The following is a 20,720-nucleotide window of genomic DNA, read 5'->3' as shown; positions in this document are numbered from 1 at the left end:
GCTACACTTTGGGAGAGCGTGGTTGGCGCGTCGCGAAAAATCAAGGGCTATCGATAAGCATGACTCGCGTGACGCTTGCACCCCGGACGGCGGCGCACGTGAAATTGAGGCGCACGGTCATGGCATACGGTAGCGGCAAGTCGCGGTCCCGTGGCCGAACAGCGCAGCACGATGGAAGAGGGAGATAAGACCGGGAGGCCGGAAGGCGGATGACGGTGGAAGACGGCGGAGTGGCGGACGCGAGGAATTCTGGGGCCTTGCAATGCTTGTACTGCATAGTGATGGCATGGGTGACAGGCCGACGGGAGTGACAGGCGAGCGAGCGAGCGAGGGCGGGCCAGGCTTGACGCCAGAGACTGTAACCTAACCGCTCGAGTCGAAAAATCAAGTCAGCAACTCTGCATCGTTCTACCACCATCAGCTCCAGCACAGCCGCGGCCCCCGTCCTTCACCATTTCCGTCCTCCAAAATTCCACCCTGGCAGCGTCCGCTTCCCACCCAGAACATGCACAAGCCTCCCGCCGTCCAAAATCCTCCCACACTCTCCTCCACCTAGACCAACTCAATCCTGGCGCACGAGACCCTCGCGACGAGACCCTGCTCCGCGGCCGCCTACCATCGACCGACTTCTACTCCCTCGTAGCCGCCCTCTGGTCCAACGCCCACTCCACGATATCCGGTTGTCTCTCCTCTCCGCTCCTCCCGCCCTTTTCTCTTACTTGGTATCCCGCCATGGCCGTCTCCGCTCAAGCCCAGGTGCCGAGGACACCGCGCGTCATAAGCCCGTCACCCACTCCCTCCGAGTCCAACATGTCGTCCAGCGGCTACTTTACGCGTTCGGCAGCAAAGCGCGTCAACGCCGGCCAACCTCCGCCTACTCCTCCCATCAATGAGCTCGACGACCAGAGCAGCTCTGGTTCTGACGAGCTGGGCAGACGACCGAGAGCCCGCAGCCGGAGTCCTATGAAAAAGCGGCCAGCCGTCAAGCCATTAACCACCAAACAAGAAACTGCGACCAAGCCGCGCAACAAGGACACTCTAGCTGCGCCAAACGGTCACACAAACGGCCATCTATCTCCGAACGACGCACAATCGAACAAAGAGTATTGGCGCAGCCTCAGCCGAAGTCCCAGTCCGCTTGGCCTGATACCGATACACCAAGAATGGCGGTCATTTGTGAGTTTCTTTGCGACCAACAACCCTACATGTCTAACGCGACCCAGATCCACCGCCATGAAATCCCCCGAAAGATCCTCCATACCTCAATTGGCTTCCTGACCCTCGGGCTCTACACCAGCGGAACACAGACTTCGTCCATACACCCCGTCCTACTCGGCCTCTTGATCCCCATCGCGTCCGTAGACTTTTTGCGCCATCGCTTCTCCGCCTTCAACCGCTTCTACATCCGCTGCCTGGGCGCGCTCATGCGCGAGTCGGAAGTCGACGGCTGGAACGGCGTCATATGGTACCTGCTCGGCACATGGACGGCGCTGTGCTGGTTCCCCAAGGATGTCGGTGTCATGGCCGTGATGCTGCTCTCGTGGTGCGACACGGCAGCCTCGACAGCCGGCCGTCGCTGGGGAAAATACACACCGCAGATCCGGCGCGGCAAGAGCGCGGCGGGCAGTCTGGCGGCACTGTTGACGGGCGTTGTCACCGCGGCCCTGTTTTACGGCTGGATAGCACCGCGCGTGCAGGCTGGCGAGCCGGGCGTCGACAGCGGCGAGTTTGCTTTTGCGTTTCAGGGCCGTTTGGGGCTGCCGTCGGCGATTAAAGGCGCCCTGGGATGGGGAGAAGAACAAGCTGGATCGATTGGGGGTGGCCTCGCGCTCGGGGCCTGGTGTCGGGCGTGGTGGCGAGCGCGAGCGAGGCTGTGGATATTTTTGGGTGGGACGACAACGTCACGATCCCCGTGCTCTGCGCGTGCGGGCTGTGGGGTTTCCTCAAGGTCTTTGGTTCGGCATGAGGCGGACGCGACGCACGCGACGCCATGCACATTCAAGAAGAGACGCGATTATCAGATCAGATGCATGCAAGATTGGGGAATGGCTGCCACATAGAGCGAAGAATTCCATGGCGTTTGGGGCTTCTACTACAGGCGGTTTCGACCAATTTGTTCCTGGAACGACGCGAGGCTGGCTGCGCGAGGCAAGCAATGACGGCAACAAAGAGCTTGGATCACGACAAGAGCAACTTGGACATCCTCCGCATGCGCCGCCTCGGTCGTCTGTTTTGTTTTCCTCGTTTCGCGCGCTCCACGCGCCCCGTCCATGATACCTCCCCATGCCTTGCGCGCGCGAAAAACCGCCGCCCTCGTCTGTCGTTTTCCGCCATTTGTTGCGCATTTTGCGCGTTCGGTCAAGTCACTCCCAACTCTTTCGCGTTTTTCCCTTGTCTCGACGACGTCATCATTGTAAAGTCAATACACAAACTTTCTTCTCCCGAGTCATTGTCGCTTGTTTTTGTCTCACATCTCAGATCTCCCCCAACTTAGAGAGCAACATGCTTAATGTCTAAGCTTTTTGCGGATGCCGAACGGCGCGCGCGCTTGAGCTTGTGCCTAACCTTGATGTCGAAGCTGGCGCTCGGTAGATATTCTTGTGCGGATGTTTACTAAGGTTATTTAGGTGACAGGCTTCGTGATACGGCTTAGATGAAAAGAGCTTTGGAGCGTGGAAAAGCGTAGGAAACGGCACAACTTGGAAGCCGTTGGGGCAGGGGTTAAGGGGTCATGGAGTTTATCCTCATGTCAGTCCCTCTCCTGTCAGCCGCATTTTTTCTCGATGGATCTCAATCCATTTACTAACTACCATGGAAGATTCACAAGGGGATGGCCCGTCAGATAAAAAATATGAAAGAAAGGGGTATCATGCAAAACGATCGAGTGCCAGCACCTCACAACAACGCTCAACTCCCTCTTCACGACAGCAAACAGCGCCTGCGCTTTTCCACCAACCCCTCCCATCCGCTTCGAATTCTCTCAGCCCTTCCCCCGTCGAAACCAACCCCTCACATCGCCCCTGATCCTCCTCCACAGATGCTCATTAAACCCATACGTCAGCGCATTCGCCAAGCCCACATACTGCGTGCTACTCTGCGCTATCGCCAGCCACTTGACCTTGTGCCCGCTGGCCTCGACGAACCGGTTCACGGCGCCGGGGATCCACAGCAGCACGTAGAGGACCGGGTACGCGTTGAGCATCATCATGCGCTTGACCTCGCGCTCCACCTTGCGCGACTGCGCCGCGCCCGACAGCACGGTGGGCGGTGGGGGTGCAGACGTTCGCGACCCGTCGCTCGGCACGGCTTCGTTGGCCGGGAACGGGTTGCTGAGGATGTCGGGCGGCGCGGCGGAGGGCCGGCGCGACGTCGTCCGGGAGTGCGAGTGGTGGTTGTGAGGGTGCGAGTGCGATTGGTGGTGGTGGTGGTGGTGTGGGGGCGGCACCATGGACGGCACGGCGCTGGCGGCGTTTGAAAACGGCTGCCGGTAGGGCAGCTCGCCGCGGAGGGGCGAGTCATCGCGCTCAATCGCCGCGGGATTCTTCAGGATATTGGCGAGTTCGATCTGCGAGTCGGTCGCCTGCTGCGTCGTGCCGTCGCCCTCCTCCTCGTCACGCTGGCTCGGACCATTGGAGTGGGACGGGTATTCGAGCGATCCAGAGCCGTCGCTGTCGCTGAGGTAGCTGCTGAAGAAGTTCTTGCGCATGTAGGCCGCGAGGTAGATGTAGATGAACATGGTGGAGAAAATGACCGCGAACCGCCACCCGTGCCCCAGCGCGTACCGCAGCGCCGTCTTGTCCTCGGTGATCCAGCACCAGTTGCCGCTGACGGGCGCCATGACACCCAGACTGACGCTGACAGTTGCCGTCACGACGGGCACGATGTACACTGACAAGCAGATGGCCAGCTTCTTGCCCCACGATGCGCGCGGGAGGTAGGCAAAGTGCTTGACGGTGAGTAGAGTGACGAGCGCGATGGCGAGGATGCTGAAGTCGGCCGCTTGGATGCTGAGTTGCCCGATGAAGCCGTTGAGGCTGCACAGGAAGCCGGGCGAGAGGTTGCCCCGCGTGGCGACTTTGAGGGACCCGCTGATGGAGTTGTTGAGCGTGTTGACGAATTCTACAGGCGTGGTTGCGGTGTGTCAGTTAACATGCTACTGCGACTGCCAAGTCCACTCTCTTGTCCCGTTGTATTTTCTCTCCGGGCTTTCTGTTGCCATCCCTACACTCTTTCAATTGGGTGGGTGGGCAGAGAGAGAGAACTCACCGGCCAACGCGAGGTTGAAAACAAGCGCATGCCTGAACGACCGCTGCTGCCCCTTGTACAGCACGTAGCACACGAGCACCGCACTGGTGGCGACGCAGCTCAGCAAGCTACCAACGAGCGTGGGCACCGCGATGCGGGGGTCGAATTTCGGGGGCGGAGGGTGCTGCGGTGGCGATAGAGCGTTTTGGTTGGTAGTGGAGGTGGCCATGAGACGACGACGACGAGAAGGACACCACTGGCGACGAGTGCGACGAGGCGACGTCCGCCATGACTAGCTCGAACTGGTCGCGGCGATGCTGCTGGTCCTTTGATGGCGCAAAGACGGGGGGACGAGCGAGCAGAAGGACAGGATGGACGGTGGAGTTGGTGGTGGTGATGATGAGGATTGTCAGGGGAAGACGGCGCCGGTGTGAGTTGTCTACTCTTGCACAATAGCAGAGAGAAATGGCGAGACGAGTGCCTACCAAGGAGAGTGTGGAGGAGGGTTGCCGCATTTTGATATACCGCGTGTCTACCCGCTACACCTGCCCGCCACCTCTCACATACGCTAGGTGCATACGCCCTCCCCTCATCCGTCCGCACTGCCTAGGTTCCTGCAACGGGGAAGGAAGGGAAGAAGCGAGGAGGGAGGGGTTTTGCCGCGGCGGCCGCCCAGCCCAGCAGCAGCAGCAGCAGCAGAAAGGTGCGCCTGGCATGGATGTTTCATGGATGGGTGCTTTATGGAAGCGAGACCGTTCTGGCATGTATTGCATGCAGCCTTCTTGATGGACAGGGATGGCGAGTCTTCCCAGAAAAATATGCAGCGTCATCGCCAGCAGTTTTCGCGCGCCGAGTGCTACGATACAGGTACCAAGTCTTGTGCGTGCTTGGGCAGTGTCGGCAGTTGTACATACATGCAAAGACACCACCTTATGGTTGTGACCGAGACCGAGCAAGAGAATGAGCGAGGTCCGCTCCACGCTCGCTGCGCCACCTGGTGGACCCCTAGTGCGACACGGGGTGCTGCTGGGCTGTAACAGTGGCATCCCAGTCTTGTCATATACATAGTCCTTCTCTTGCTCTTCCTTAGGTCTGCCATAGCACGGCAGGTTTGCTGATCGGTGGAAATTCCCGCGAGCTGAGGTGTGGATTGAATTACCCACTAGCTGTTAGCGCGCAAGCAAGCAGAACGTAACGTTGTGATAGACAAAATCAGGGTGTGCTGGAAAGAGAAGACTGTTGGAAAACCAGCGGGTCGCGGGCGGGGAGATTGGGACAAGGTTCGGAAGTTTAATTGATGGGCGAGCTGGGATGACTGGTCTGGTAGCAACCTTGGCCGATGAGTAAGGTAGGGATAGAGTTGCGGTTTTCGCGTGGTGTGTACAGTTGCTGCGCTTGATTGTGGAAGAGATGTAGCGATTGGAGATGTCTGAAATAGTGTTTTGGACTGAGATGGCGAAGTGCAGTGACAGTTGATCTACTTTGACTGGGTGCTGATTGGTCCTCTCAGCGCATGTTTATGCAGAGTGGTTTCTTCCACTTGCCGACGACAAGGTAACTAGGTATCAGGTGCCGAAATCTGCTTTGTCCCTGCAGCATAAGGTGAGTAGATAGGTGAACGGAGCTCTACCATGTCCGCTGATGACACTGCACTCAAGCTCAAAAGCGTCGTATTCGTCGACCACTCCATCCTCGTTCCTAGCATCACATCGTCCTCACTCCTCGCGATGAGCTGATTTGCTAGCGCCTGACCGAAACAATTTCACTCACACCAGAAAAAAGACAAGGATGTGGAGAAGAACACAGAGCCGGTCGGAGCTACCATCGCCGAAATCTTGGCCGTCCAGGGGCTTCAGTGCTTAATCCACTGCTGCGTGCAAACCAACTTGTGTGAGCTGGCCGCTGACGCCCAACCTGCCATTTTGCGTTATGCGCTGAGTCTGGGCGCTGCGGCTGGCTGCGACGGAAGGCAGTTTTTGTGAGATGCCTGAGGCTTCGAGAAGCTGTGGCGTGCGTGTTCTAGAAGCGCAACTGAGTCGGTTTGCGCGTGTAGAGTCAGTCTCAGAAAGCTTTGTGGCGCCGTGCGGCTTGAAGATGCTAAGTTTTTGAAAAGCTGGATGTCTGCGACGCTGGCTGAGGAGTTGCAATGCTTGCCGACTGCCGAGTGCTTAAACACTATGTCGCGAGTCCCGCCGGAGTGGATGAGTTGTTTAAGTCGAGATTGCATTGCGAGACTAGATGAATTCCAATCAAGACCTGCGTCGATGCCTCGGTGCACGACCAAATTGCATATATTCGGCTCCAAAATGCAGTTCACTTGCACCCAAAGACCGCGTATTGGTGACGTGCTTGCGGCATCTCGTTCTGGTCTCCTTCGAGCTGATCGGCGCTTGGAGCACAGCGTTGACGTTTGGTAGAAAGCGGCCAATCCGGATCAAGCGAAACATGGCATAGTTTGCAAGCCCGATGCACAAATGCGGGATGGTGATGCTGATGTGACCACTAGAGAAGATGGTCGCTCGGCGTGGGTGACTCCGGCGTCACTGAAAAGGTTTAGGAGAGGAGCTGCACCGTTGGTGTTACACTTCGAGTGTGAGCATGATAGATTATCAGATGGGACAAAATTCGGTCTGCTGATATCTTGCCTTCTCTCTAGCATCGTTGTTGGGCACTAGTGCGTTGTTGATGATCAGCCATGGGTTTCTGTGTACTGTTGAGGGAGGTATTTAGTGGCCGAAAATTTGGAATAAAATGGTCGTGAATGCAAAGCAGCCACGGTATTTTTGCGAAGCTGCGTCGAGACCCATCATGGTTGAAGATGGCCTTCTTCTCCGGCAATTACTTGGTACCTTTAGACCCGAGCTCGGTCGAAAATTGTCGCGAGGGTAGTGCGGCTAACAAGGAGGAAGATTTTGGCAGCTGTGATGGTGTTTCAGCTCTTTCTGGGCAAGTTTCAAGCGTGAGACGCGGCTTCAACCTTATACCAGACAGGGAATACTTTTTTTGAACAACGGTGGATGGAGCCTCTTCGATTCAAGCCCTTCCATGTCCGTCACCCATTGCTGAAGTGGCGAAAATTGTGAGCACACCGTGAACTGAAGCTTGCACTGGAGATTGAGCCGATTGGGGCTTCATGAAAGAGGATAGGGATCGCTCTTGATGTGTGTAGTACTGTAGAGGACCAGAACAGGAGCACGAAGAGTCCGTGTTGCAGGGTACTCCCATCCAAGAGTCGCTGACAGCGCGGAGTAGCGCGGCCGCCCTCGCACGCGGCAACTTTGTCATCCACACGACTTCCTGAGGCCTGACATTGAGGCCGCCAATCGATCAGCTACACTTTTAAAAGCGACTTCCAATGAAAGTTCTTGTTCTCAGCTACAGCTTCCCAGAGAAGTTAGCCGCTTTGGCAGCTGCGTGGGAGCTCCCTGAATGTCAAAGGACCTAGGAAGCTTCTTCAACACAACAAGCGTCTTGCTTTGAATGTCAGGTGCCGATGTGTTGGTGTCTCTTTTCCATCGCTTGAGCTCCGCAGGGAGTAAGAACAATGACTGCGAACACCGCATCCATCCCTCTCGTATAGCTCTCGTACATCGTTGCCCTGTCAGGAGGCCAAAGCGTCGAAATGATTTTGAAAAGGCCAAGTGGTACTTGGGCATCAGCTGGGATGTAAAAGTAGAAGATCGAGCTCGTCCTAGTGGTAGTGGTCGCGGCAAACGCTTAGATCCGAATCGACGAAAGAGAAGAGATCCCCTCAAGCTCAGAAGCTTGCCCAGGTTATGAGTAGCACATATTCTGATCGGAATGTCATGGAAGCAACCAAGTGAGATCTTGCAGCCAGGCACTGCAAGTCCAGGTACTGCGGTGTAAGCAGGAGTAGCATCACCTTGCCGAGAGATGCATCCGTAGACCTTTCGCCAAAGGCCAGTTGAATTCTCCACGGTTTCTCATCTCGAAGATCTCCATCGCATGAACCAAGCGGTCAACGCTACTCAACCACAACCGATGCCAGAAAACGCACTCATCCCGAGCGGTGACATTCCAGGTAAATTCTAGCGTCGACGCGGCACACGGGACGAGGCCGCGTACCCGTCGGATCCAGTGCCGCGGCGCAAAAAATTCCGTGCTGCACTTCTGTGCCTCTTTAATTCTTGCGGGTCCATGAATGTGGAGTCTTGGGGGCGATTGTTGTTGGCACATTATAGGTAGTTGCTCCTCTCACACGCAGACAAGAGCGAACGACCGAACAGCATCATAGGAGGACCGGGAAAGGACTCGGACAAAGGATTCGAGAATATGGCCGCAGCAACGCCTCCGTCGACGGCGGTCTGACATCTCAGGTTACATCATACCACCATCACGCTCAGGAAGAGCCGACAGAGAAGACCGCCGGCGAGGACACTTGTGCTATTCCAGAAAGATGCAGGATCGCAGTTGCATACGCAGCGCGGTGCGGGATACGAGAGCTGGGGAGAGGTGTTTTGATGGCGATCGACGGAGGCGCGGGCTAGAACTTGGGGGGCTCTCGCCTTGTGAAGCAAAGATCTCGACGCCACAGACGGCCGTGGGCAAATGGCGGCAGCGTCGTCGTCCTTGTTGCTGTTGGCCTGTGGGGAGGCGGTGGGTTTTGTGCGCGGGCTTCTGCTCACAACCTTTGCAGAGAAAAAAGATTCTTCGGCACATCCGAAAGTCGGACGATCCGGGCCGGGATCCGCGAGAGTTGTGAAGTGGACAAGTGGAGTTGATGACAAGAGAATTGCGGGTCCGACAGGGGTCGCGGTCACGATGGCGTAGGCAGCTCGATGCGGCTGTTTGCTGGAAAACTTCATCCGCCATGCCCTTTCGGTCAAGCTTCAGTTTCGTGGGGGATCCAACGCCAAGGGATTTTCCGGCCAGCCATCCGAAGACTTGAAGACTCTGGCTCGAACGTTGAGAAGATTCGACACCAAGATTCAAGTCTTGGCAGCTTTCGAGAAGACCTGCGCAGCATGACTCTCAACTCATGACTCTGAATCTCCAAAGCCATGACTCTGAGCGGATGATACTCGCGGATCTCGACGCCACTGGTAAACCTTAATGAGAGCTTTATTCTTCGTCGGAACAAAAAGTCGAGGCTTCAATTATTGTAAAAATGGTCGTTGAGTGCTTTTCCAAGAATGCGTAATGTCTGGCCCTCCTGACCGTCATCTGAAAAGGATTAATAAATGCGCATGAGAAATGAAGACCGTGGTATCTTTAAACGACCAGAGATTCGCGTGTTCCGGTTGCGCCTTGCTCTCCCGTTATCCTAATGGCTTTTGGCACCGACCAAAAGACAGACTCTTGGGGAGTTTCACCTTCTCTCCCCTTCTCCTTCGCCTTCAACCAAGCCGACTCGTTGCTCTTCTAGAATGCTCTCTCTTCGGTGTGCGTAATGTTCACTTGATGGCTGACCATGATGCCCTGATTCACCGACTGGTGGTTGCCCGACAGAATTTGTTTCTGGCTCTCACTGTCAGAGCTGACGCTCTCGGATCGGCCACCACCACGAATCTGAGTTTGGGTGGCTACCGCAGCGAACTTGTCGCCATTGGAGGACGCACCGCTCGGTTGGCCTTCAAGCTCGTAGTCCCCGAATTCTTTGTAGGTTTTGCGGCCGTTCGCAGGAAAGCCGTAGCTGTTGGACAGAGCCCCGGCTTTTGAGTCGTTGTCTGAACCGCCGAGGTGCAGGAGCTTGCGAAAGAGCGGGCGCAATGTCGAAACGTTTCCAACGATGAAACCGAGCCCGTTTTCTCCGAATCCCCAGACGACAATGTCGGCAACAGAGTCTGGGTGGATTAGTGGGATGAAGCAAGATAATCGGGCGAAAGGGACTTACAGAGGTAGTCGGTAGAGTTGTTGAGGTTGACTGTGTACTTGAGACGAATGCACGCACTCAAGGATGCGCTGGACCGAGTCAGATTAAGATACGATAGAGAAGAAAGTTTGGCTTACAAGAAACCAAGTCCCAAGATGCCCGCAACGGAGATTTTTGCGTTTCGGTTTAGCTTGACGTTCCACAGCAGGGGAATCGGCCTATTCCAAATTAGTATGGTGATTAGAGCGCAGACTATAGAGCACCTACAAGAAGGCACAGACCCAGTCCGTGGCAATGTTGACAGCCGTCGTCGCGTAGTAGACATTTGCAAGTTCAGAAGATGGGCGGCAGCTACCAGGAACACTGGGGTCGGTGTTCCAAACGTATCTGCGGTAGCATTAGTATTTGGATTGATCCGGGGTCAAGGTTGAACTTACGATACTGGCCAGCAGTGGAAGATGATGAAGAACAGGGCAATAACGTTCATGATGGTAAACATGCCCATCACGACGTATTGACAGTAGACATAATGCTTCCTTCCCGATGCGATACGGATCAACTGGAAAGCAATACTCAGTTTGATGGGAATGATTGCAACGCAGTAAAAGACTTCGAAAAGAAAGAACCACTGCATTCGTTAGCTGCTGGTCTGCAAGATAGATCGGAGTGTTTCTACTTTGAGACCGAGGCCTTGGTATTTTGCCAGGTCTGGATCACTGAATCTCCACTTGTGAATGCCAACACCATTGAAGGACGACCCTAAAGATACCGCGCAGAGGACAGTGAAAGGGAACTGTCTACGAATTAGCACCATAATTACCAGCTTCGACTGGTGTTCCTACCGCTCCAATTGCCATGCATGTGTCATCTACACCCCATGCTGCGTGTTTCATTCTCACAAGAAGTCGCAGAATGAACGAGACGAAGCCGACAATGGTCAGGACGATGACCATCGCCGTCACGCTTCCCGCGTGATCTTCGTAAATCATTTTTGTTGTCGCCCTCCGCGGATCTTCGGCGAGTCGACTTTATGGATCCAGAGGTTAGCCTCCGGCGGGAAGGCTTTGTTGTGACTTCCAAGTGGTAAGGAGTTGGTCTCGAGCGAAATGTCTGTCGATAACAAGCGAGGATTCCGAAGCGAGGGATTACGTCCGTCTGTCGTGAAGGAGTCCTATCGTATGTTTGGGAGGACACCACCCGAGCAAAGTTGAAACTCGAGGGTTGGCCGGACGGCGGGGAAGCTGGGTTGATAGGGAGCCGGGGTCGGGCGCGCTATGGACAAAAAGCAGGCTGAAAAGGATCTTGTCTGGTAGCTGAGAAGCTCGGACTGATAGAAGAGGGGTGCTGATTATCAACAGCCTAGAACATAAAAGGAAGGCGGAGGGTCGCTCTTGTGGTAAAAATGAGTGGCACCAGACCCTGGAGTCGCGAAAGTTTCTTGTGGCTTCAAAGACACTTCTTCCACAATTCTAGCGCGACGAGGAACCGGCAGAAGGGAACTCCAGGCATCTTTCGCAGCTTGGGTTCTGCAGGTACATATCTGACGACTCCCATCATCTACGCCGTTAATTTGGGATGTCTGAGTGCGCATCCACGGCTCCATGATGGAGCATAGCGGCACAGGATTCTGCAATGATCCCTGCCATGCCCGCAAGGAGAGGAGGTCGGAGCCCATTGGTGCCACCGTCTCCAGGTCCCGCTGCCTTGCAGTTACAGGACCCGATGGATAATAAAGCGCAGACGGTGGTCAAAGCCGTGAGATCATCGCGGAATGGTTGCCATATGCAAACCGCAAGCGAGGAGGATACAACGGTAGCAATGTTGAAGACGCTCACAAGTCCGGTCCGTGGCGAGATTTGCGCTCGTCGAAAGTAGCTTCAGTAGCTTCGGTGAAGGGACGGGCGGCGGACCGGCAAATCCAGAAGAGTATCATGTTTCTTTGGCCATGGAGACTTTCATCTGATGACGTTGTACAAAGACTGTGTTTTGAGGGTTCTGGAGCCTTGAATTGCGGATTGCCTTCCGCTTGGATGTTTCGCCTGGCGCGTCAACCGCAAAGCGGCGGACTGAACTCGGGCCGAAGCAAGCCACAACGCGAACCAATAGGATTTGGCATGGCCTTTTGCAGTTCAATAAACTGGTGTAGTGGAATAATTTCGAAGGCTGCAAGACTGCAGAATAGCTACAATGTAAATGTGGCACAGCACGCAAAGCTTCCCCTAGGAGTCGAGGGAAGGATGGGAACATCGGAAGGAGCACCTTGGATTGACCTGTCTGTTACCAAACCTCGGCGCACCGCCATTGATTGTCGTCCCCTTTTACCTCTTTGAGATGAGCAGAGCACGATCTGCTGTGTACGCAATCACTGTGACCTCTGCGCACGATGATCCGGCAGCTCTCTGATTTTGAATTGGGGCTGAGATGCGAGCGCTCGGTTGGAGGCGCAGAAAGGGCTTTGACGCAGCGGCAAAGGACGGACGTGTCGGGCGGGAGCTGATCATGGACAAGTGCTTCAACTACGAAAAGAATGGGGGCGGAGAAGACGGGGACGAGTCGGGGAGGAAGAGTCGAGCGCGGTCGGAGATCGGGCCATGGCTTTTCCGCTGGAGGAGACCTCCGCCGGTCGAGGTTCAGGTCCCTTTCAACAACCTGCGCCGCATCCACTTTGTCGCTTCCTTTGGTACTCTCCACTGGGACCATCCCTGGGACGTTCAGTCACCTGGTTCCTCGCTGTTGGTATCGGTCAAGCTTCCATCCTCATCTCTGTTTGCGTTTTGCTCAGACAAATCCACAGCCTTCTTGACGAGTTCTTTCGCTTCCACAGGCGCACGTAACTGCTTGCTATTTAGCCTAGAAGCGCACCGTATTCATCGGGTCTGGCTGTCTTTTGGGCAGACCTCAGCATCATCACCGACTGGAGCTTGTGTCCGTGCTCCAGCCTGCTACCTTGAAGGATCTCTTTCAACCCCGTGACTTTTTACCGAAATAGCGAGTCTAGCTACCGTCCATCGGGGGCCAGCAAAGGGCATTCTCTCATCAACCTCGTCGGCACCAGCAGGATTGCCGAATGCTCAGAGCAGTTGACCGGCAGGCCGGGCCAGGGTCCCGAACCAGCGCTCCAGCTCCATGACCCACGGCGGTGTAACGCCTAACGCCCCACGAGCATCATCTCGCCGCTACGCAAGCCCCTGGAGATCCAGAGACGCGGTGCCCTTTTGCTCAACAAGAATCAAGAGTTGAAATCATCACCAACAGAGAGCATTCCTCTTCTGTTGCAGAGCTTCCCGCTTCTAGTAAACCGATACAGCATTGACGATCCTGCATGTCCAAGTTCTCTAGCCTCAAACAGGGGGCTTGCCAAGTGCCCAATATTCTCATTGCAAACAGAATCTCTAATTCTGTAGAGCAAGAGTACTGGAGCTTGTCGTTTCCAGCAACCCGATGGTCGCTGGACTGGACACGAGCAGAACTCAAGCCGACGTTCGTTGCCTGGCCCGCCATCGCGGATATTACCTCACGAGGTACAAGTCGATGTCTTACCCGCGAATTCCACTCCACCCCCAGATCAGTCCAACCACTAGACTCCCGTCTGCCTCGGCTTGCTGTCCAACTGCGCTTCATTTGCCGGCGCTGCCGTCCGTGCAGATCGTTAAAAGCGACCTTGACTATCGAAAGGGCCTACCGAGAGCGGCAACTGATCAAACCTCCACAATGCAACAATCCTTGACACCAACTTGCCGAGCTAAAAGCTTCACACCGCACTCTGCGCGTTTGCTCGCCCTGTCCAGAGAATCAACCAACCGCCGCCACCAAATCCCGCCTCTGTACGTCCCTCTCTGGCTCTCGCACGATAAGCGAAGCAGATTCAAGCGTATCCAATGAAGAAGCGACGGCAACGAGATTGGAAAGCAACACTGACGGGCGGCGCAAAAATGCCGATTTGTCGAGCATGCGCTCCTGCAACCTGCAGACTGTAGCTCCAGGGGTGCGATCTGCTGCTTGGCCGAACCCCTGAACATTATTGCCAACCCCCACGTCTGCTGCTGCTGAGCTGCTGCTGCTGCTGCTTCCTCTTCGACGCGTCGCACATGCTCATCGCTCATGCTTCTCTGCGGCGGCCAAACATCATGCGACGGGACGGCGCGCGGCTTCCGTCGCTTGCATGAAGAAACGCCATCCATGCATGTGGCGAATATACGACAGGGCTGTTTGACAAGGCTGTTTGGCAAAAGCAGACGCTCAGCCCTGAGGGTCTGAAACACGGCCAAGGGCACACAGTGGAGCCCTCCATGCCCACCCCAGCGTGTTGTTGTGCTACATACGCAGAAGTCGCTTACATCATCGCAGCAGTGCCGTGATGGTCATGCATTGCATGCAAGGCCCTGGCGTCGGCTACAGAGCTCTGTTTCGAGTGGCATGAATTACCACGCTGTGCTGTGACTACTGTGCAGGATGGATTCAAACGGTGGGGGGAAAGATAACGCGATGCCATGGATTGAGGTCCAGTGTGACACTGTGGACATAGGGTTTGTGAGAAAGACATCGGGAATTCCGACAAGCAGCGACATCTCGAGGCTGCGACATGCAACCCCCCTCCCAAAGGCGTCAAGCTCTCCATAATGACCATGCTTGGGCAGAAGAGATTCGAAAAGAGGTGCTCAACAGCTCCCATCAAACACTGGCCAGATGCTTATGTCCTCGAGCCTCTTGCCTGGGCCACTCCAAACCATGCATGCCTTCATCGATCAGACTTGGTCTTCCGTGCGTGCATCACTTCAAACAAGCCTCCATCAAGCCTCTTCCAAACGATGCGAGAAGCATCCAGCACAACCTACATGCCAGAATCCACCATCTCAAGCCCACCACACCGCACCGAGGCAAAATGTCGACTCCAGGTCCCACCACCACAGGCGAGCTTCCCTGGCTGACATGATCAACTAATCAGACATTTCAACGCTGACCGAGAAGCGCAACCTCCCTCTCAACCTTGAACATGGCGATGAGGTCTTGGCTAGCAGCCCCAAAGCGTAACCACCACCTTTCTCTCAACCCCGGGACGTCTCAATAACGTCCTGGTGCGCAATCACCTCCCATCATCGCCTTCCATGACCGGATTTCCCAACTCCACGTTTAAATATTCAAACCTTCGATTCCTAAAGCAAGGATCTGGTGGGCTAGCGCAGTTGGGTAACCTTAGTGGCTGACCGTTGGTGGTGTCATTGGTGTTTTCCAACACCTGCCATCTGAGATCGCCGTAACCACGAGTTCGAGTCCCGCCAGATTCTTTTTGCTCTTTTGGCCTTTTCTTTTTTTTCCTTTCGCCTGGGTCAATCAACATGGCCAAAGGCTGCACGTACTTGCTCTTCTGCTCCGACTGGTAGGTAGGTTTTGCTAAGCAGGTAGACCTCAAGGCGTAAGTAACCACCACCACCATCATGATGAAATCTTCCTTGGTATTGGAACCAAGCATGTATGTCAAAAAGCGCAACCTGCTCCTCAAGTGGCCAAAGTCTTGCTGATCAAGCAGCTCCAAAACGCGTAACCACCACCACCACACTTTACCCAACCTCGAACAATCGTGACGGTGTCTTGGTAAGCAGGCCGATGGCCCAAAAGCACCAAACATGCACATGCACCGGCACCGCAGCAATGATGAAGAAAATTCTTGCAACTCGTCTCATCTCATTAACGTCAACCTATTTTATCCGTGCATGCATTTATGCATCCATCCACACCTACGCCCTCGTTTTCCATTTTCGATGCACGCCACTGAGCGAGCGGCGGCGGCGGATCCACGCCACGCCACCAACCGCGGCAGGAGATGTATGCGTTCGTTCCTTGATGGAGCAGAAAGGGCAGAGGAGACGGGAGGGGAAAGGGAGAACCACCACCACTACCACTACTACAACTCGTCCCCCTCTTCTCATCCTAGAATCCAAACGAATCCAACAAGCTGTTAGCATCGGGCTCGACAAACTGGGTCGGCGGGGGTTTCCTCTCTTTGTCCTTCCTCTTCTGCTCCTCTTCCTCTTCCTCTTCCCTCCCGTCTCCCTTCTCCCGCTCTTCTCCGTGGCCATGGCCATTCGCCTCTCCATGCCCATTCACACCAGCACTGGCGCCATTGACGCCGCCGCTCCCATTGACCTCGGCAGCAGCAGCACCATCGCCAAACGCATCCAACGCGCTGCGCACGGGCAGGTCCTGCACGACGAGGCTGCTGCGCCGGCGCAGGAGCTTCTTGGGGTCGAAGGCGTAGTCGAAGGGGGAGGTGGGGCCAGCAGCCGACGAGGGGCTCTTCAAGTCGGGGACGACGTCCTCGGCGGCCGCAGCCTCGTTGCGGAGAAGAGTTGGTTTGGACGGGGTGGACGCGGGGAGCAAAAACTCCCAGCCCCTAACCAGGTCGAGGGCGAGCAGGTCGCAGCTCATGCGCTCGTAGAGGCGGGCCGTGTGCAGCACAAACTCCCACTCGGCACGGGGCGAGACGGCGAGGGCGCCGCGGAGGGTCTGGAGGCTCTTCTGGCGGAGCTGGCGGTACAGCGTCACAAGAGCCGGGTCGTCGGTCAGGAAGAGCTTCGAGGCCAGCGTGGGCGAGTCGGGCGGGCTCAGCAGGCTCGACAGCGGCGAGACCAGCGCCCGCACCGCCTTGTCCTTTTCGCCCAGCATCCAAAACGCCCACGTCGCCACCCACCGGTTGCCGTCGACCACGGCCCGCGGCAGCACCCGCTCCTTGAGGAACTTGGTCAGCACCGGCCCGTCGTCGCCTTCGTAGACGCGCGCGACGGCGACGGCGAGTTGGAGGTCCTGGCATTGGTTGGCGAGGATCATGACGGCGTCGCCGAGGTGGTCGGCCAGGAGGAAAAAGGCGGCCGCGTAGTGGAAACGGCGCCGGCCCATGAGAGCGTAGGCGTTCTTGAGCGCCGCGGTGCGCCAGCGCGCTTCGGAAAAGTCGTTTTGGAGGAGCCTGTGCGTGGCGGGTTGCTCGCGCGACCAGGTCGCCATGCGCCAGAGGCCCATGAGGACGGCCTTTTTGCGCAAGGCCAGGTAGTAAAGAGAACAGTCGACGGGGTTGCGTTCCTCTGTCTTGGTGTATTCATTTCGGGCAACCACCTCGAATTGGGCGCGCTGTCTTGGATTAGCATCGCTTTTGCAGGGCGACACTCCACTTACCAGTGCATTCAGATCCGTCATCCACATAAACACGCCCGCCTCCCTAGCCTCCTTCCAACCGAGACGGCCCTGGAAGTGCCTAACTACGAGATCCATCAAAATGTCCTGACTGCCCGAATGATATGCCCAAGTCATCTCTCTCCAGCTAATGACTTCGCCCTGTCTCGATTCTTCCGAATGGCCATTGACAGTCACGACGCCATCCCTTCTAACAGCGCCATCTCGTTGACCCTCTCTCAGGAACTTTTGCCTAAAGAACAAGAGGAAGCGACAACCGTTTTCATCGATGCTCCTGCGATGTTTCTCGACTGTACCCACACACTCGACAATGTCTGCCAGATGAAACTGCTCCCGACTCGACAGCAGAGGCACCGACTTGGCGGCCAAAAGGTCATTGAGAGATTCGGCAACCTCTTCCGTTACGCTAGCAGGCTCCAGCTCCGAATCAGACAGGTCTGCATAAGACGAGTGCAATTCCTTGCGCGAAGCGGGGTTGAGGGTCGGCTTTGTGCAAACATTAGCATAGTTCAGCGTTAGGCCATCAAAGCGGGGTAGACAACGTACATCGAGATCCGAGCAAAAGTCCTCTGGGGACAGTCCGAGAAAAGTATCAAAGGGATCGCCTTCGGTGTAAAACTTTAGAGCCTTGAACAGGTTAATGAGGATGCGCTGCACAAGCAATAGCTTTCCGCTGAGCACGCATTGCGCGAGAAGCTGGGGGTGGTACACCGGCAGTGGACCATTGAGCCTGCTAACAAGCGTAAACAAGTCGACATCCTTTTTACGCCGAGCAACGGAGCGCAAATCCGGGAGAAGGCTGTCATCGACTTCGACGACCTCATCCTGCACGAATAGCTGATTCCCGGCGCCGATCACGAGGTTGCCGCTGCCAAGCCAGACCGAGTCCCCGATTGGATGGGGCGTCAAGTCTCTGATGCGCACTTCGCGGATCGCCGTCCAGGATGGGCCCGCGTTGAGGTAGTCGTAGCGGAGTTGGGTGTAGATGACGACTCGGTGCGGGAAGCCTACTGCGAGAATGGATTGATTGTCTGGCGATGACGACCAGTCGAGGTCCCGGATTGATTCGTGTGCTTCGAACCGCTCTTCGTGTTCCAACTGAGAGCTCCTGGTATTCCAGATGGTGAGGCCAGTCCTGTCGGCGTCGACAAGAGCCGCCTTCCGTATGGACGTGCCGCTGACCAGAGTGGGGTTCTCGATCCCCGTTTCCACTCTTGAAGTAAGGAGCCACTCGATCCTTTGTTCATCCTGGTTGACCCGTGCAGTCCAAGAATTGAGGACTCCAGAGGTAGTATAGGAGATTGCCACGTCGCGGGCAAACGTGTCGAGAAAACCTGAAATCGCAGGAGGTGTTCCGGCAGGGTCCACGGGGAGAACATAGGCCAAATCTTGGTCTGAGCCGAGAGTAAAGGTGCAGAGCTGCTCCAAAGAAATCTTGCCATGAACATTGACAGACGATTTGCGCTTGTGTGCTGGACTGAGATGGCCATTTGCAAATCCATTCTTGGGGGGCATCCGGACCTCCCAGGCAATGCCCCTCATATGAGAAGAGACGGTTGCCAAATGAACGCATCCAGAGTCGGCTTCAACTTCAGGGAGAAGTAGGAGACACAGCGGCTTTCCCTTGAGCTTGTACTCGCAGCGAGCCACCTCTTTCGCTCTCGGTCCCCGTGCATCCCAGAGCGAAATGCTGTCGTGATGGAGAAACGCCACAAAGTTGCCCTCTTGCAGCAGCGAAGTGCGGTGTATGTGTTCGTTTACATCCACTGTGCTGTGTCTGGAAATGACGCTTCCTGTAGAATCCGGATGCTCCTGTCTCCAGACGACGCCTTCGTTGTCTTCTGTCCTGGAAATGAGTGCGCGGCCAGTCGCTGTACGAACAACCTTTTTTATGGCGCCCCGGTGTCCGGTCAGTATCGCCTTTCGCTCAATCCGCGTCGCCTTGATCGGAGAGGCGTCGAACAAAAGATCCACCTTGCCTTCAAGCCACTCCAAGCGGCCATCAAAGTGATGCATGAGAAGGGTAAAGGAGCTCCCGTGGGCATCTCCACAAAAGCTATAGAACTGCACATTGTCTTCCAATGGAACCGTCTCGCGGGAAAAATGCAGCCGCAGCCCCTCGACGTGTGCAATGTTGAAAATATCCGAAGTTTTTCTCGCCTTGCAACTGACACTCTCCAAGCCCCAGGCAGACATGTTGCCGCGGTTGTCGAGGATGACGCAGACTTCGGGCGTGCGGTTCGCCACGTCAATCAGATGCTGCAGCGCCTGGCTCTCCTCCGTATCCGCATCATCGCGGGCTTGCTGCACCGCACGCTCCGTCGCGAGCGCAAAGTCGGCGCTGTCGATGAAGAAGGCGTAGCGCTTGGACGATCGCGACGACGGCTGGATCGCGCGCGGCTTGATCGATTCGACCAGGTCAATCTCGGCCCACAGCTGGAATATCTCTGGCCCGTGATGCAGCTCGCCGCCCACCCATACTCGGACTTTGTTGTCGGCGCAAATCGTGTACAAGACGTTGTCGATGAGCTGTTCCCTGTGCCTCGGACGGCGCCAATGCAGGCCGGTGATGGTGGTGGGATGCGGGAGGTAGGCTACGTCGAAGCGTTCCTCGACGCTGCCAAAGGAGAGGCGGTGCCATACTTTGACGAGTCGATCGTGGTCGGCGGTCGAGGCAATAAAGGTGGCGTCATAGGAGAAGTGGGCAAACTTGACGGGCGATGCGAGGGCCGTGGTAAAGAGCAATTCGGCGTCGTGGTTGTGGGTCGAGAACAGGGTGAGGGCGGTGCTCCCGACGAGAATCTCCTCCGATATGCCCCACGAAAGCGTCCGTATCTCGTCGTCGGGGTTGGGCAGCATCAGAGTGTGTTGGAGGGACCACTGGCACGCCGTTCGTTAGCCATCAAGGTGCCGCGACGTCGTCGGCGGTGTGCGCCCTTACTTTCGGCTCGCCAAAGTCGACGCCGTACGGCTTGTACACATAGACGGCCTTTTTCGAGGCCACGGCTATCTTGCCCGTCGTCTCGTCAAAGACAACTGAGCGCAGGTGGGCGTCATCGTGGTGGTAGGTGGTTTGGAGGATGGAGCGCGGGCCGCCGCCGAGGACGATGAGGGCGTTGCCGGAGATGTATGCCTGGGCGCAGCGACGACAGGGTCAATCGAGAGACTTTGGGAGCGAGCAGCAAGCGTCGGCTTACAATAATCTGCCTTCCCTCCCAGAGCCCGGTGGTGACGGCAGCGAGCTCTGCGTTGGGACGGCCGGGGAGGATGGCGCGCATGGAACTGGGGGAACGAGCTGTGCGCAGCTCTACGGCAGGGTCGTCATGGCCTGGCGGATAGAAGCAAGCTCATGTAGAAAGTGTGGGAGCAGCGGGGAGCATCCGTCTGGAGGTTCTTGATGGTGGTCGGGGTCGAGCTCCAAGTCGACAGCTGGAGACGGCCGAGCAAGCGGGCCCGT

General features: G+C 56.2%; 7 protein-coding genes across 7 annotated transcripts; 2 read left to right on the top strand and 5 right to left on the bottom strand.

The window, feature by feature from the left end:
- Window positions 1-59: 59 nt before the first annotated feature.
- BKA78DRAFT_332590 (uncharacterized protein) lies at window positions 60-1,966 on the top strand (the record flags this gene model as incomplete). The annotated part of the gene is made up of 4 exons (XM_066889996.1): window positions 60-129; window positions 644-1,176; window positions 1,224-1,762; window positions 1,804-1,966. 4 exons carry the CDS (start codon window positions 60-62, stop codon window positions 1,964-1,966), a joined length of 1,305 nt encoding a protein of 434 aa, XP_066741789.1.
- A 1,026-nt stretch (window positions 1,967-2,992) lies between these two features.
- BKA78DRAFT_228820 (G protein-coupled glucose receptor regulating Gpa2-domain-containing protein) lies at window positions 2,993-4,411 on the bottom strand (the record flags this gene model as incomplete). Its single annotated transcript, XM_066883737.1, has 3 exons — window positions 2,993-3,238; window positions 3,305-4,119; window positions 4,267-4,411. Coding segments are annotated over 3 exons (1,206 nt in total), but the record flags the coding sequence as incomplete, so codon positions are not given.
- A 3,895-nt stretch (window positions 4,412-8,306) lies between these two features.
- Window positions 8,307-9,265, bottom strand: BKA78DRAFT_173531 (uncharacterized protein). Its single transcript, XM_066883292.1, has one exon. It carries the CDS (start codon window positions 9,069-9,071, stop codon window positions 8,589-8,591), a length of 483 nt encoding a protein of 160 aa, XP_066741787.1. The 5' UTR covers window positions 9,072-9,265; the 3' UTR covers window positions 8,307-8,588.
- Window positions 9,266-9,627: 362 nt separating this feature from the next.
- Window positions 9,628-11,067, bottom strand: BKA78DRAFT_254180 (uncharacterized protein; the record flags this gene model as incomplete). Its single annotated transcript, XM_066884878.1, has 7 exons — window positions 9,628-10,049; window positions 10,100-10,167; window positions 10,216-10,296; window positions 10,346-10,465; window positions 10,516-10,706; window positions 10,755-10,871; window positions 10,921-11,067. The coding sequence occupies 7 exons, from the start codon at window positions 11,065-11,067 to the stop codon at window positions 9,628-9,630; spliced, it is 1,146 nt and encodes a 381-aa protein (XP_066741786.1).
- Window positions 11,068-14,783: 3,716 nt separating this feature from the next.
- BKA78DRAFT_320086 (uncharacterized protein) lies at window positions 14,784-15,405 on the top strand. Its single transcript, XM_066888917.1, has one exon. It carries the CDS (start codon window positions 14,807-14,809, stop codon window positions 15,017-15,019), a length of 213 nt encoding a protein of 70 aa, XP_066741785.1. The 5' UTR covers window positions 14,784-14,806; the 3' UTR covers window positions 15,020-15,405.
- Window positions 15,091-15,858, bottom strand: BKA78DRAFT_173457 (uncharacterized protein). Its single transcript, XM_066883289.1, has one exon. It carries the CDS (start codon window positions 15,708-15,710, stop codon window positions 15,162-15,164), a length of 549 nt encoding a protein of 182 aa, XP_066741784.1. The 5' UTR covers window positions 15,711-15,858; the 3' UTR covers window positions 15,091-15,161.
- On the bottom strand, window positions 15,859-20,321 carry BKA78DRAFT_173475 (RAVE protein 1 C terminal-domain-containing protein). The gene is made up of 3 exons (XM_066883290.1): window positions 17,810-20,321; window positions 17,246-17,749; window positions 15,859-17,200 (listed from the first exon to the last, which is right to left on the bottom strand). Exons 1-3 carry the CDS (start codon window positions 20,120-20,122, stop codon window positions 16,007-16,009), a joined length of 4,011 nt encoding a protein of 1,336 aa, XP_066741783.1. The 5' UTR covers window positions 20,123-20,321; the 3' UTR covers window positions 15,859-16,006.
- Window positions 20,322-20,720: the final 399 nt, after the last annotated feature.

This window comes from Phyllosticta capitalensis (genome assembly GCF_038381095.1).
Source record: "Phyllosticta capitalensis strain CBS 128856 chromosome Unknown BKA78scaffold_8, whole genome shotgun sequence".
NCBI classification, from domain to species: Eukaryota; Fungi; Ascomycota; class Dothideomycetes; order Botryosphaeriales; family Phyllostictaceae; genus Phyllosticta; species Phyllosticta capitalensis.
The sequence above is the reverse complement of the archived record's forward strand: the minus strand, read 5'-3'. Positions and strand labels throughout refer to the sequence as shown.

Coding starts and splice junctions, on each gene's coding strand:
- BKA78DRAFT_173457 (XM_066883289.1), bottom strand. CDS start 15,710: ATGTGCATGTTTGGTGCTTTTGGGCCATCGGCCTGCTTACCAAGACAC.
- BKA78DRAFT_320086 (XM_066888917.1), top strand. CDS start 14,807: ATGCATGCCTTCATCGATCAGACTTGGTCTTCCGTGCGTGCATCACTT.
- BKA78DRAFT_173475 (XM_066883290.1), bottom strand. CDS start 20,122: ATGCTGCCCAACCCCGACGACGAGATACGGACGCTTTCGTGGGGCATA. Junction 17,750..17,809: donor ACTTTTGCTCGGATCTCGAT/GTACGTTGTCTA, acceptor GTTTGCACAAAG/CCGACCCTCAACCCCGCTTC. Junction 17,201..17,245: donor TGACGGATCTGAATGCACTG/GTAAGTGGAGTG, acceptor AATCCAAGACAG/CGCGCCCAATTCGAGGTGGT.
- BKA78DRAFT_173531 (XM_066883292.1), bottom strand. CDS start 9,071: ATGAAGTTTTCCAGCAAACAGCCGCATCGAGCTGCCTACGCCATCGTG.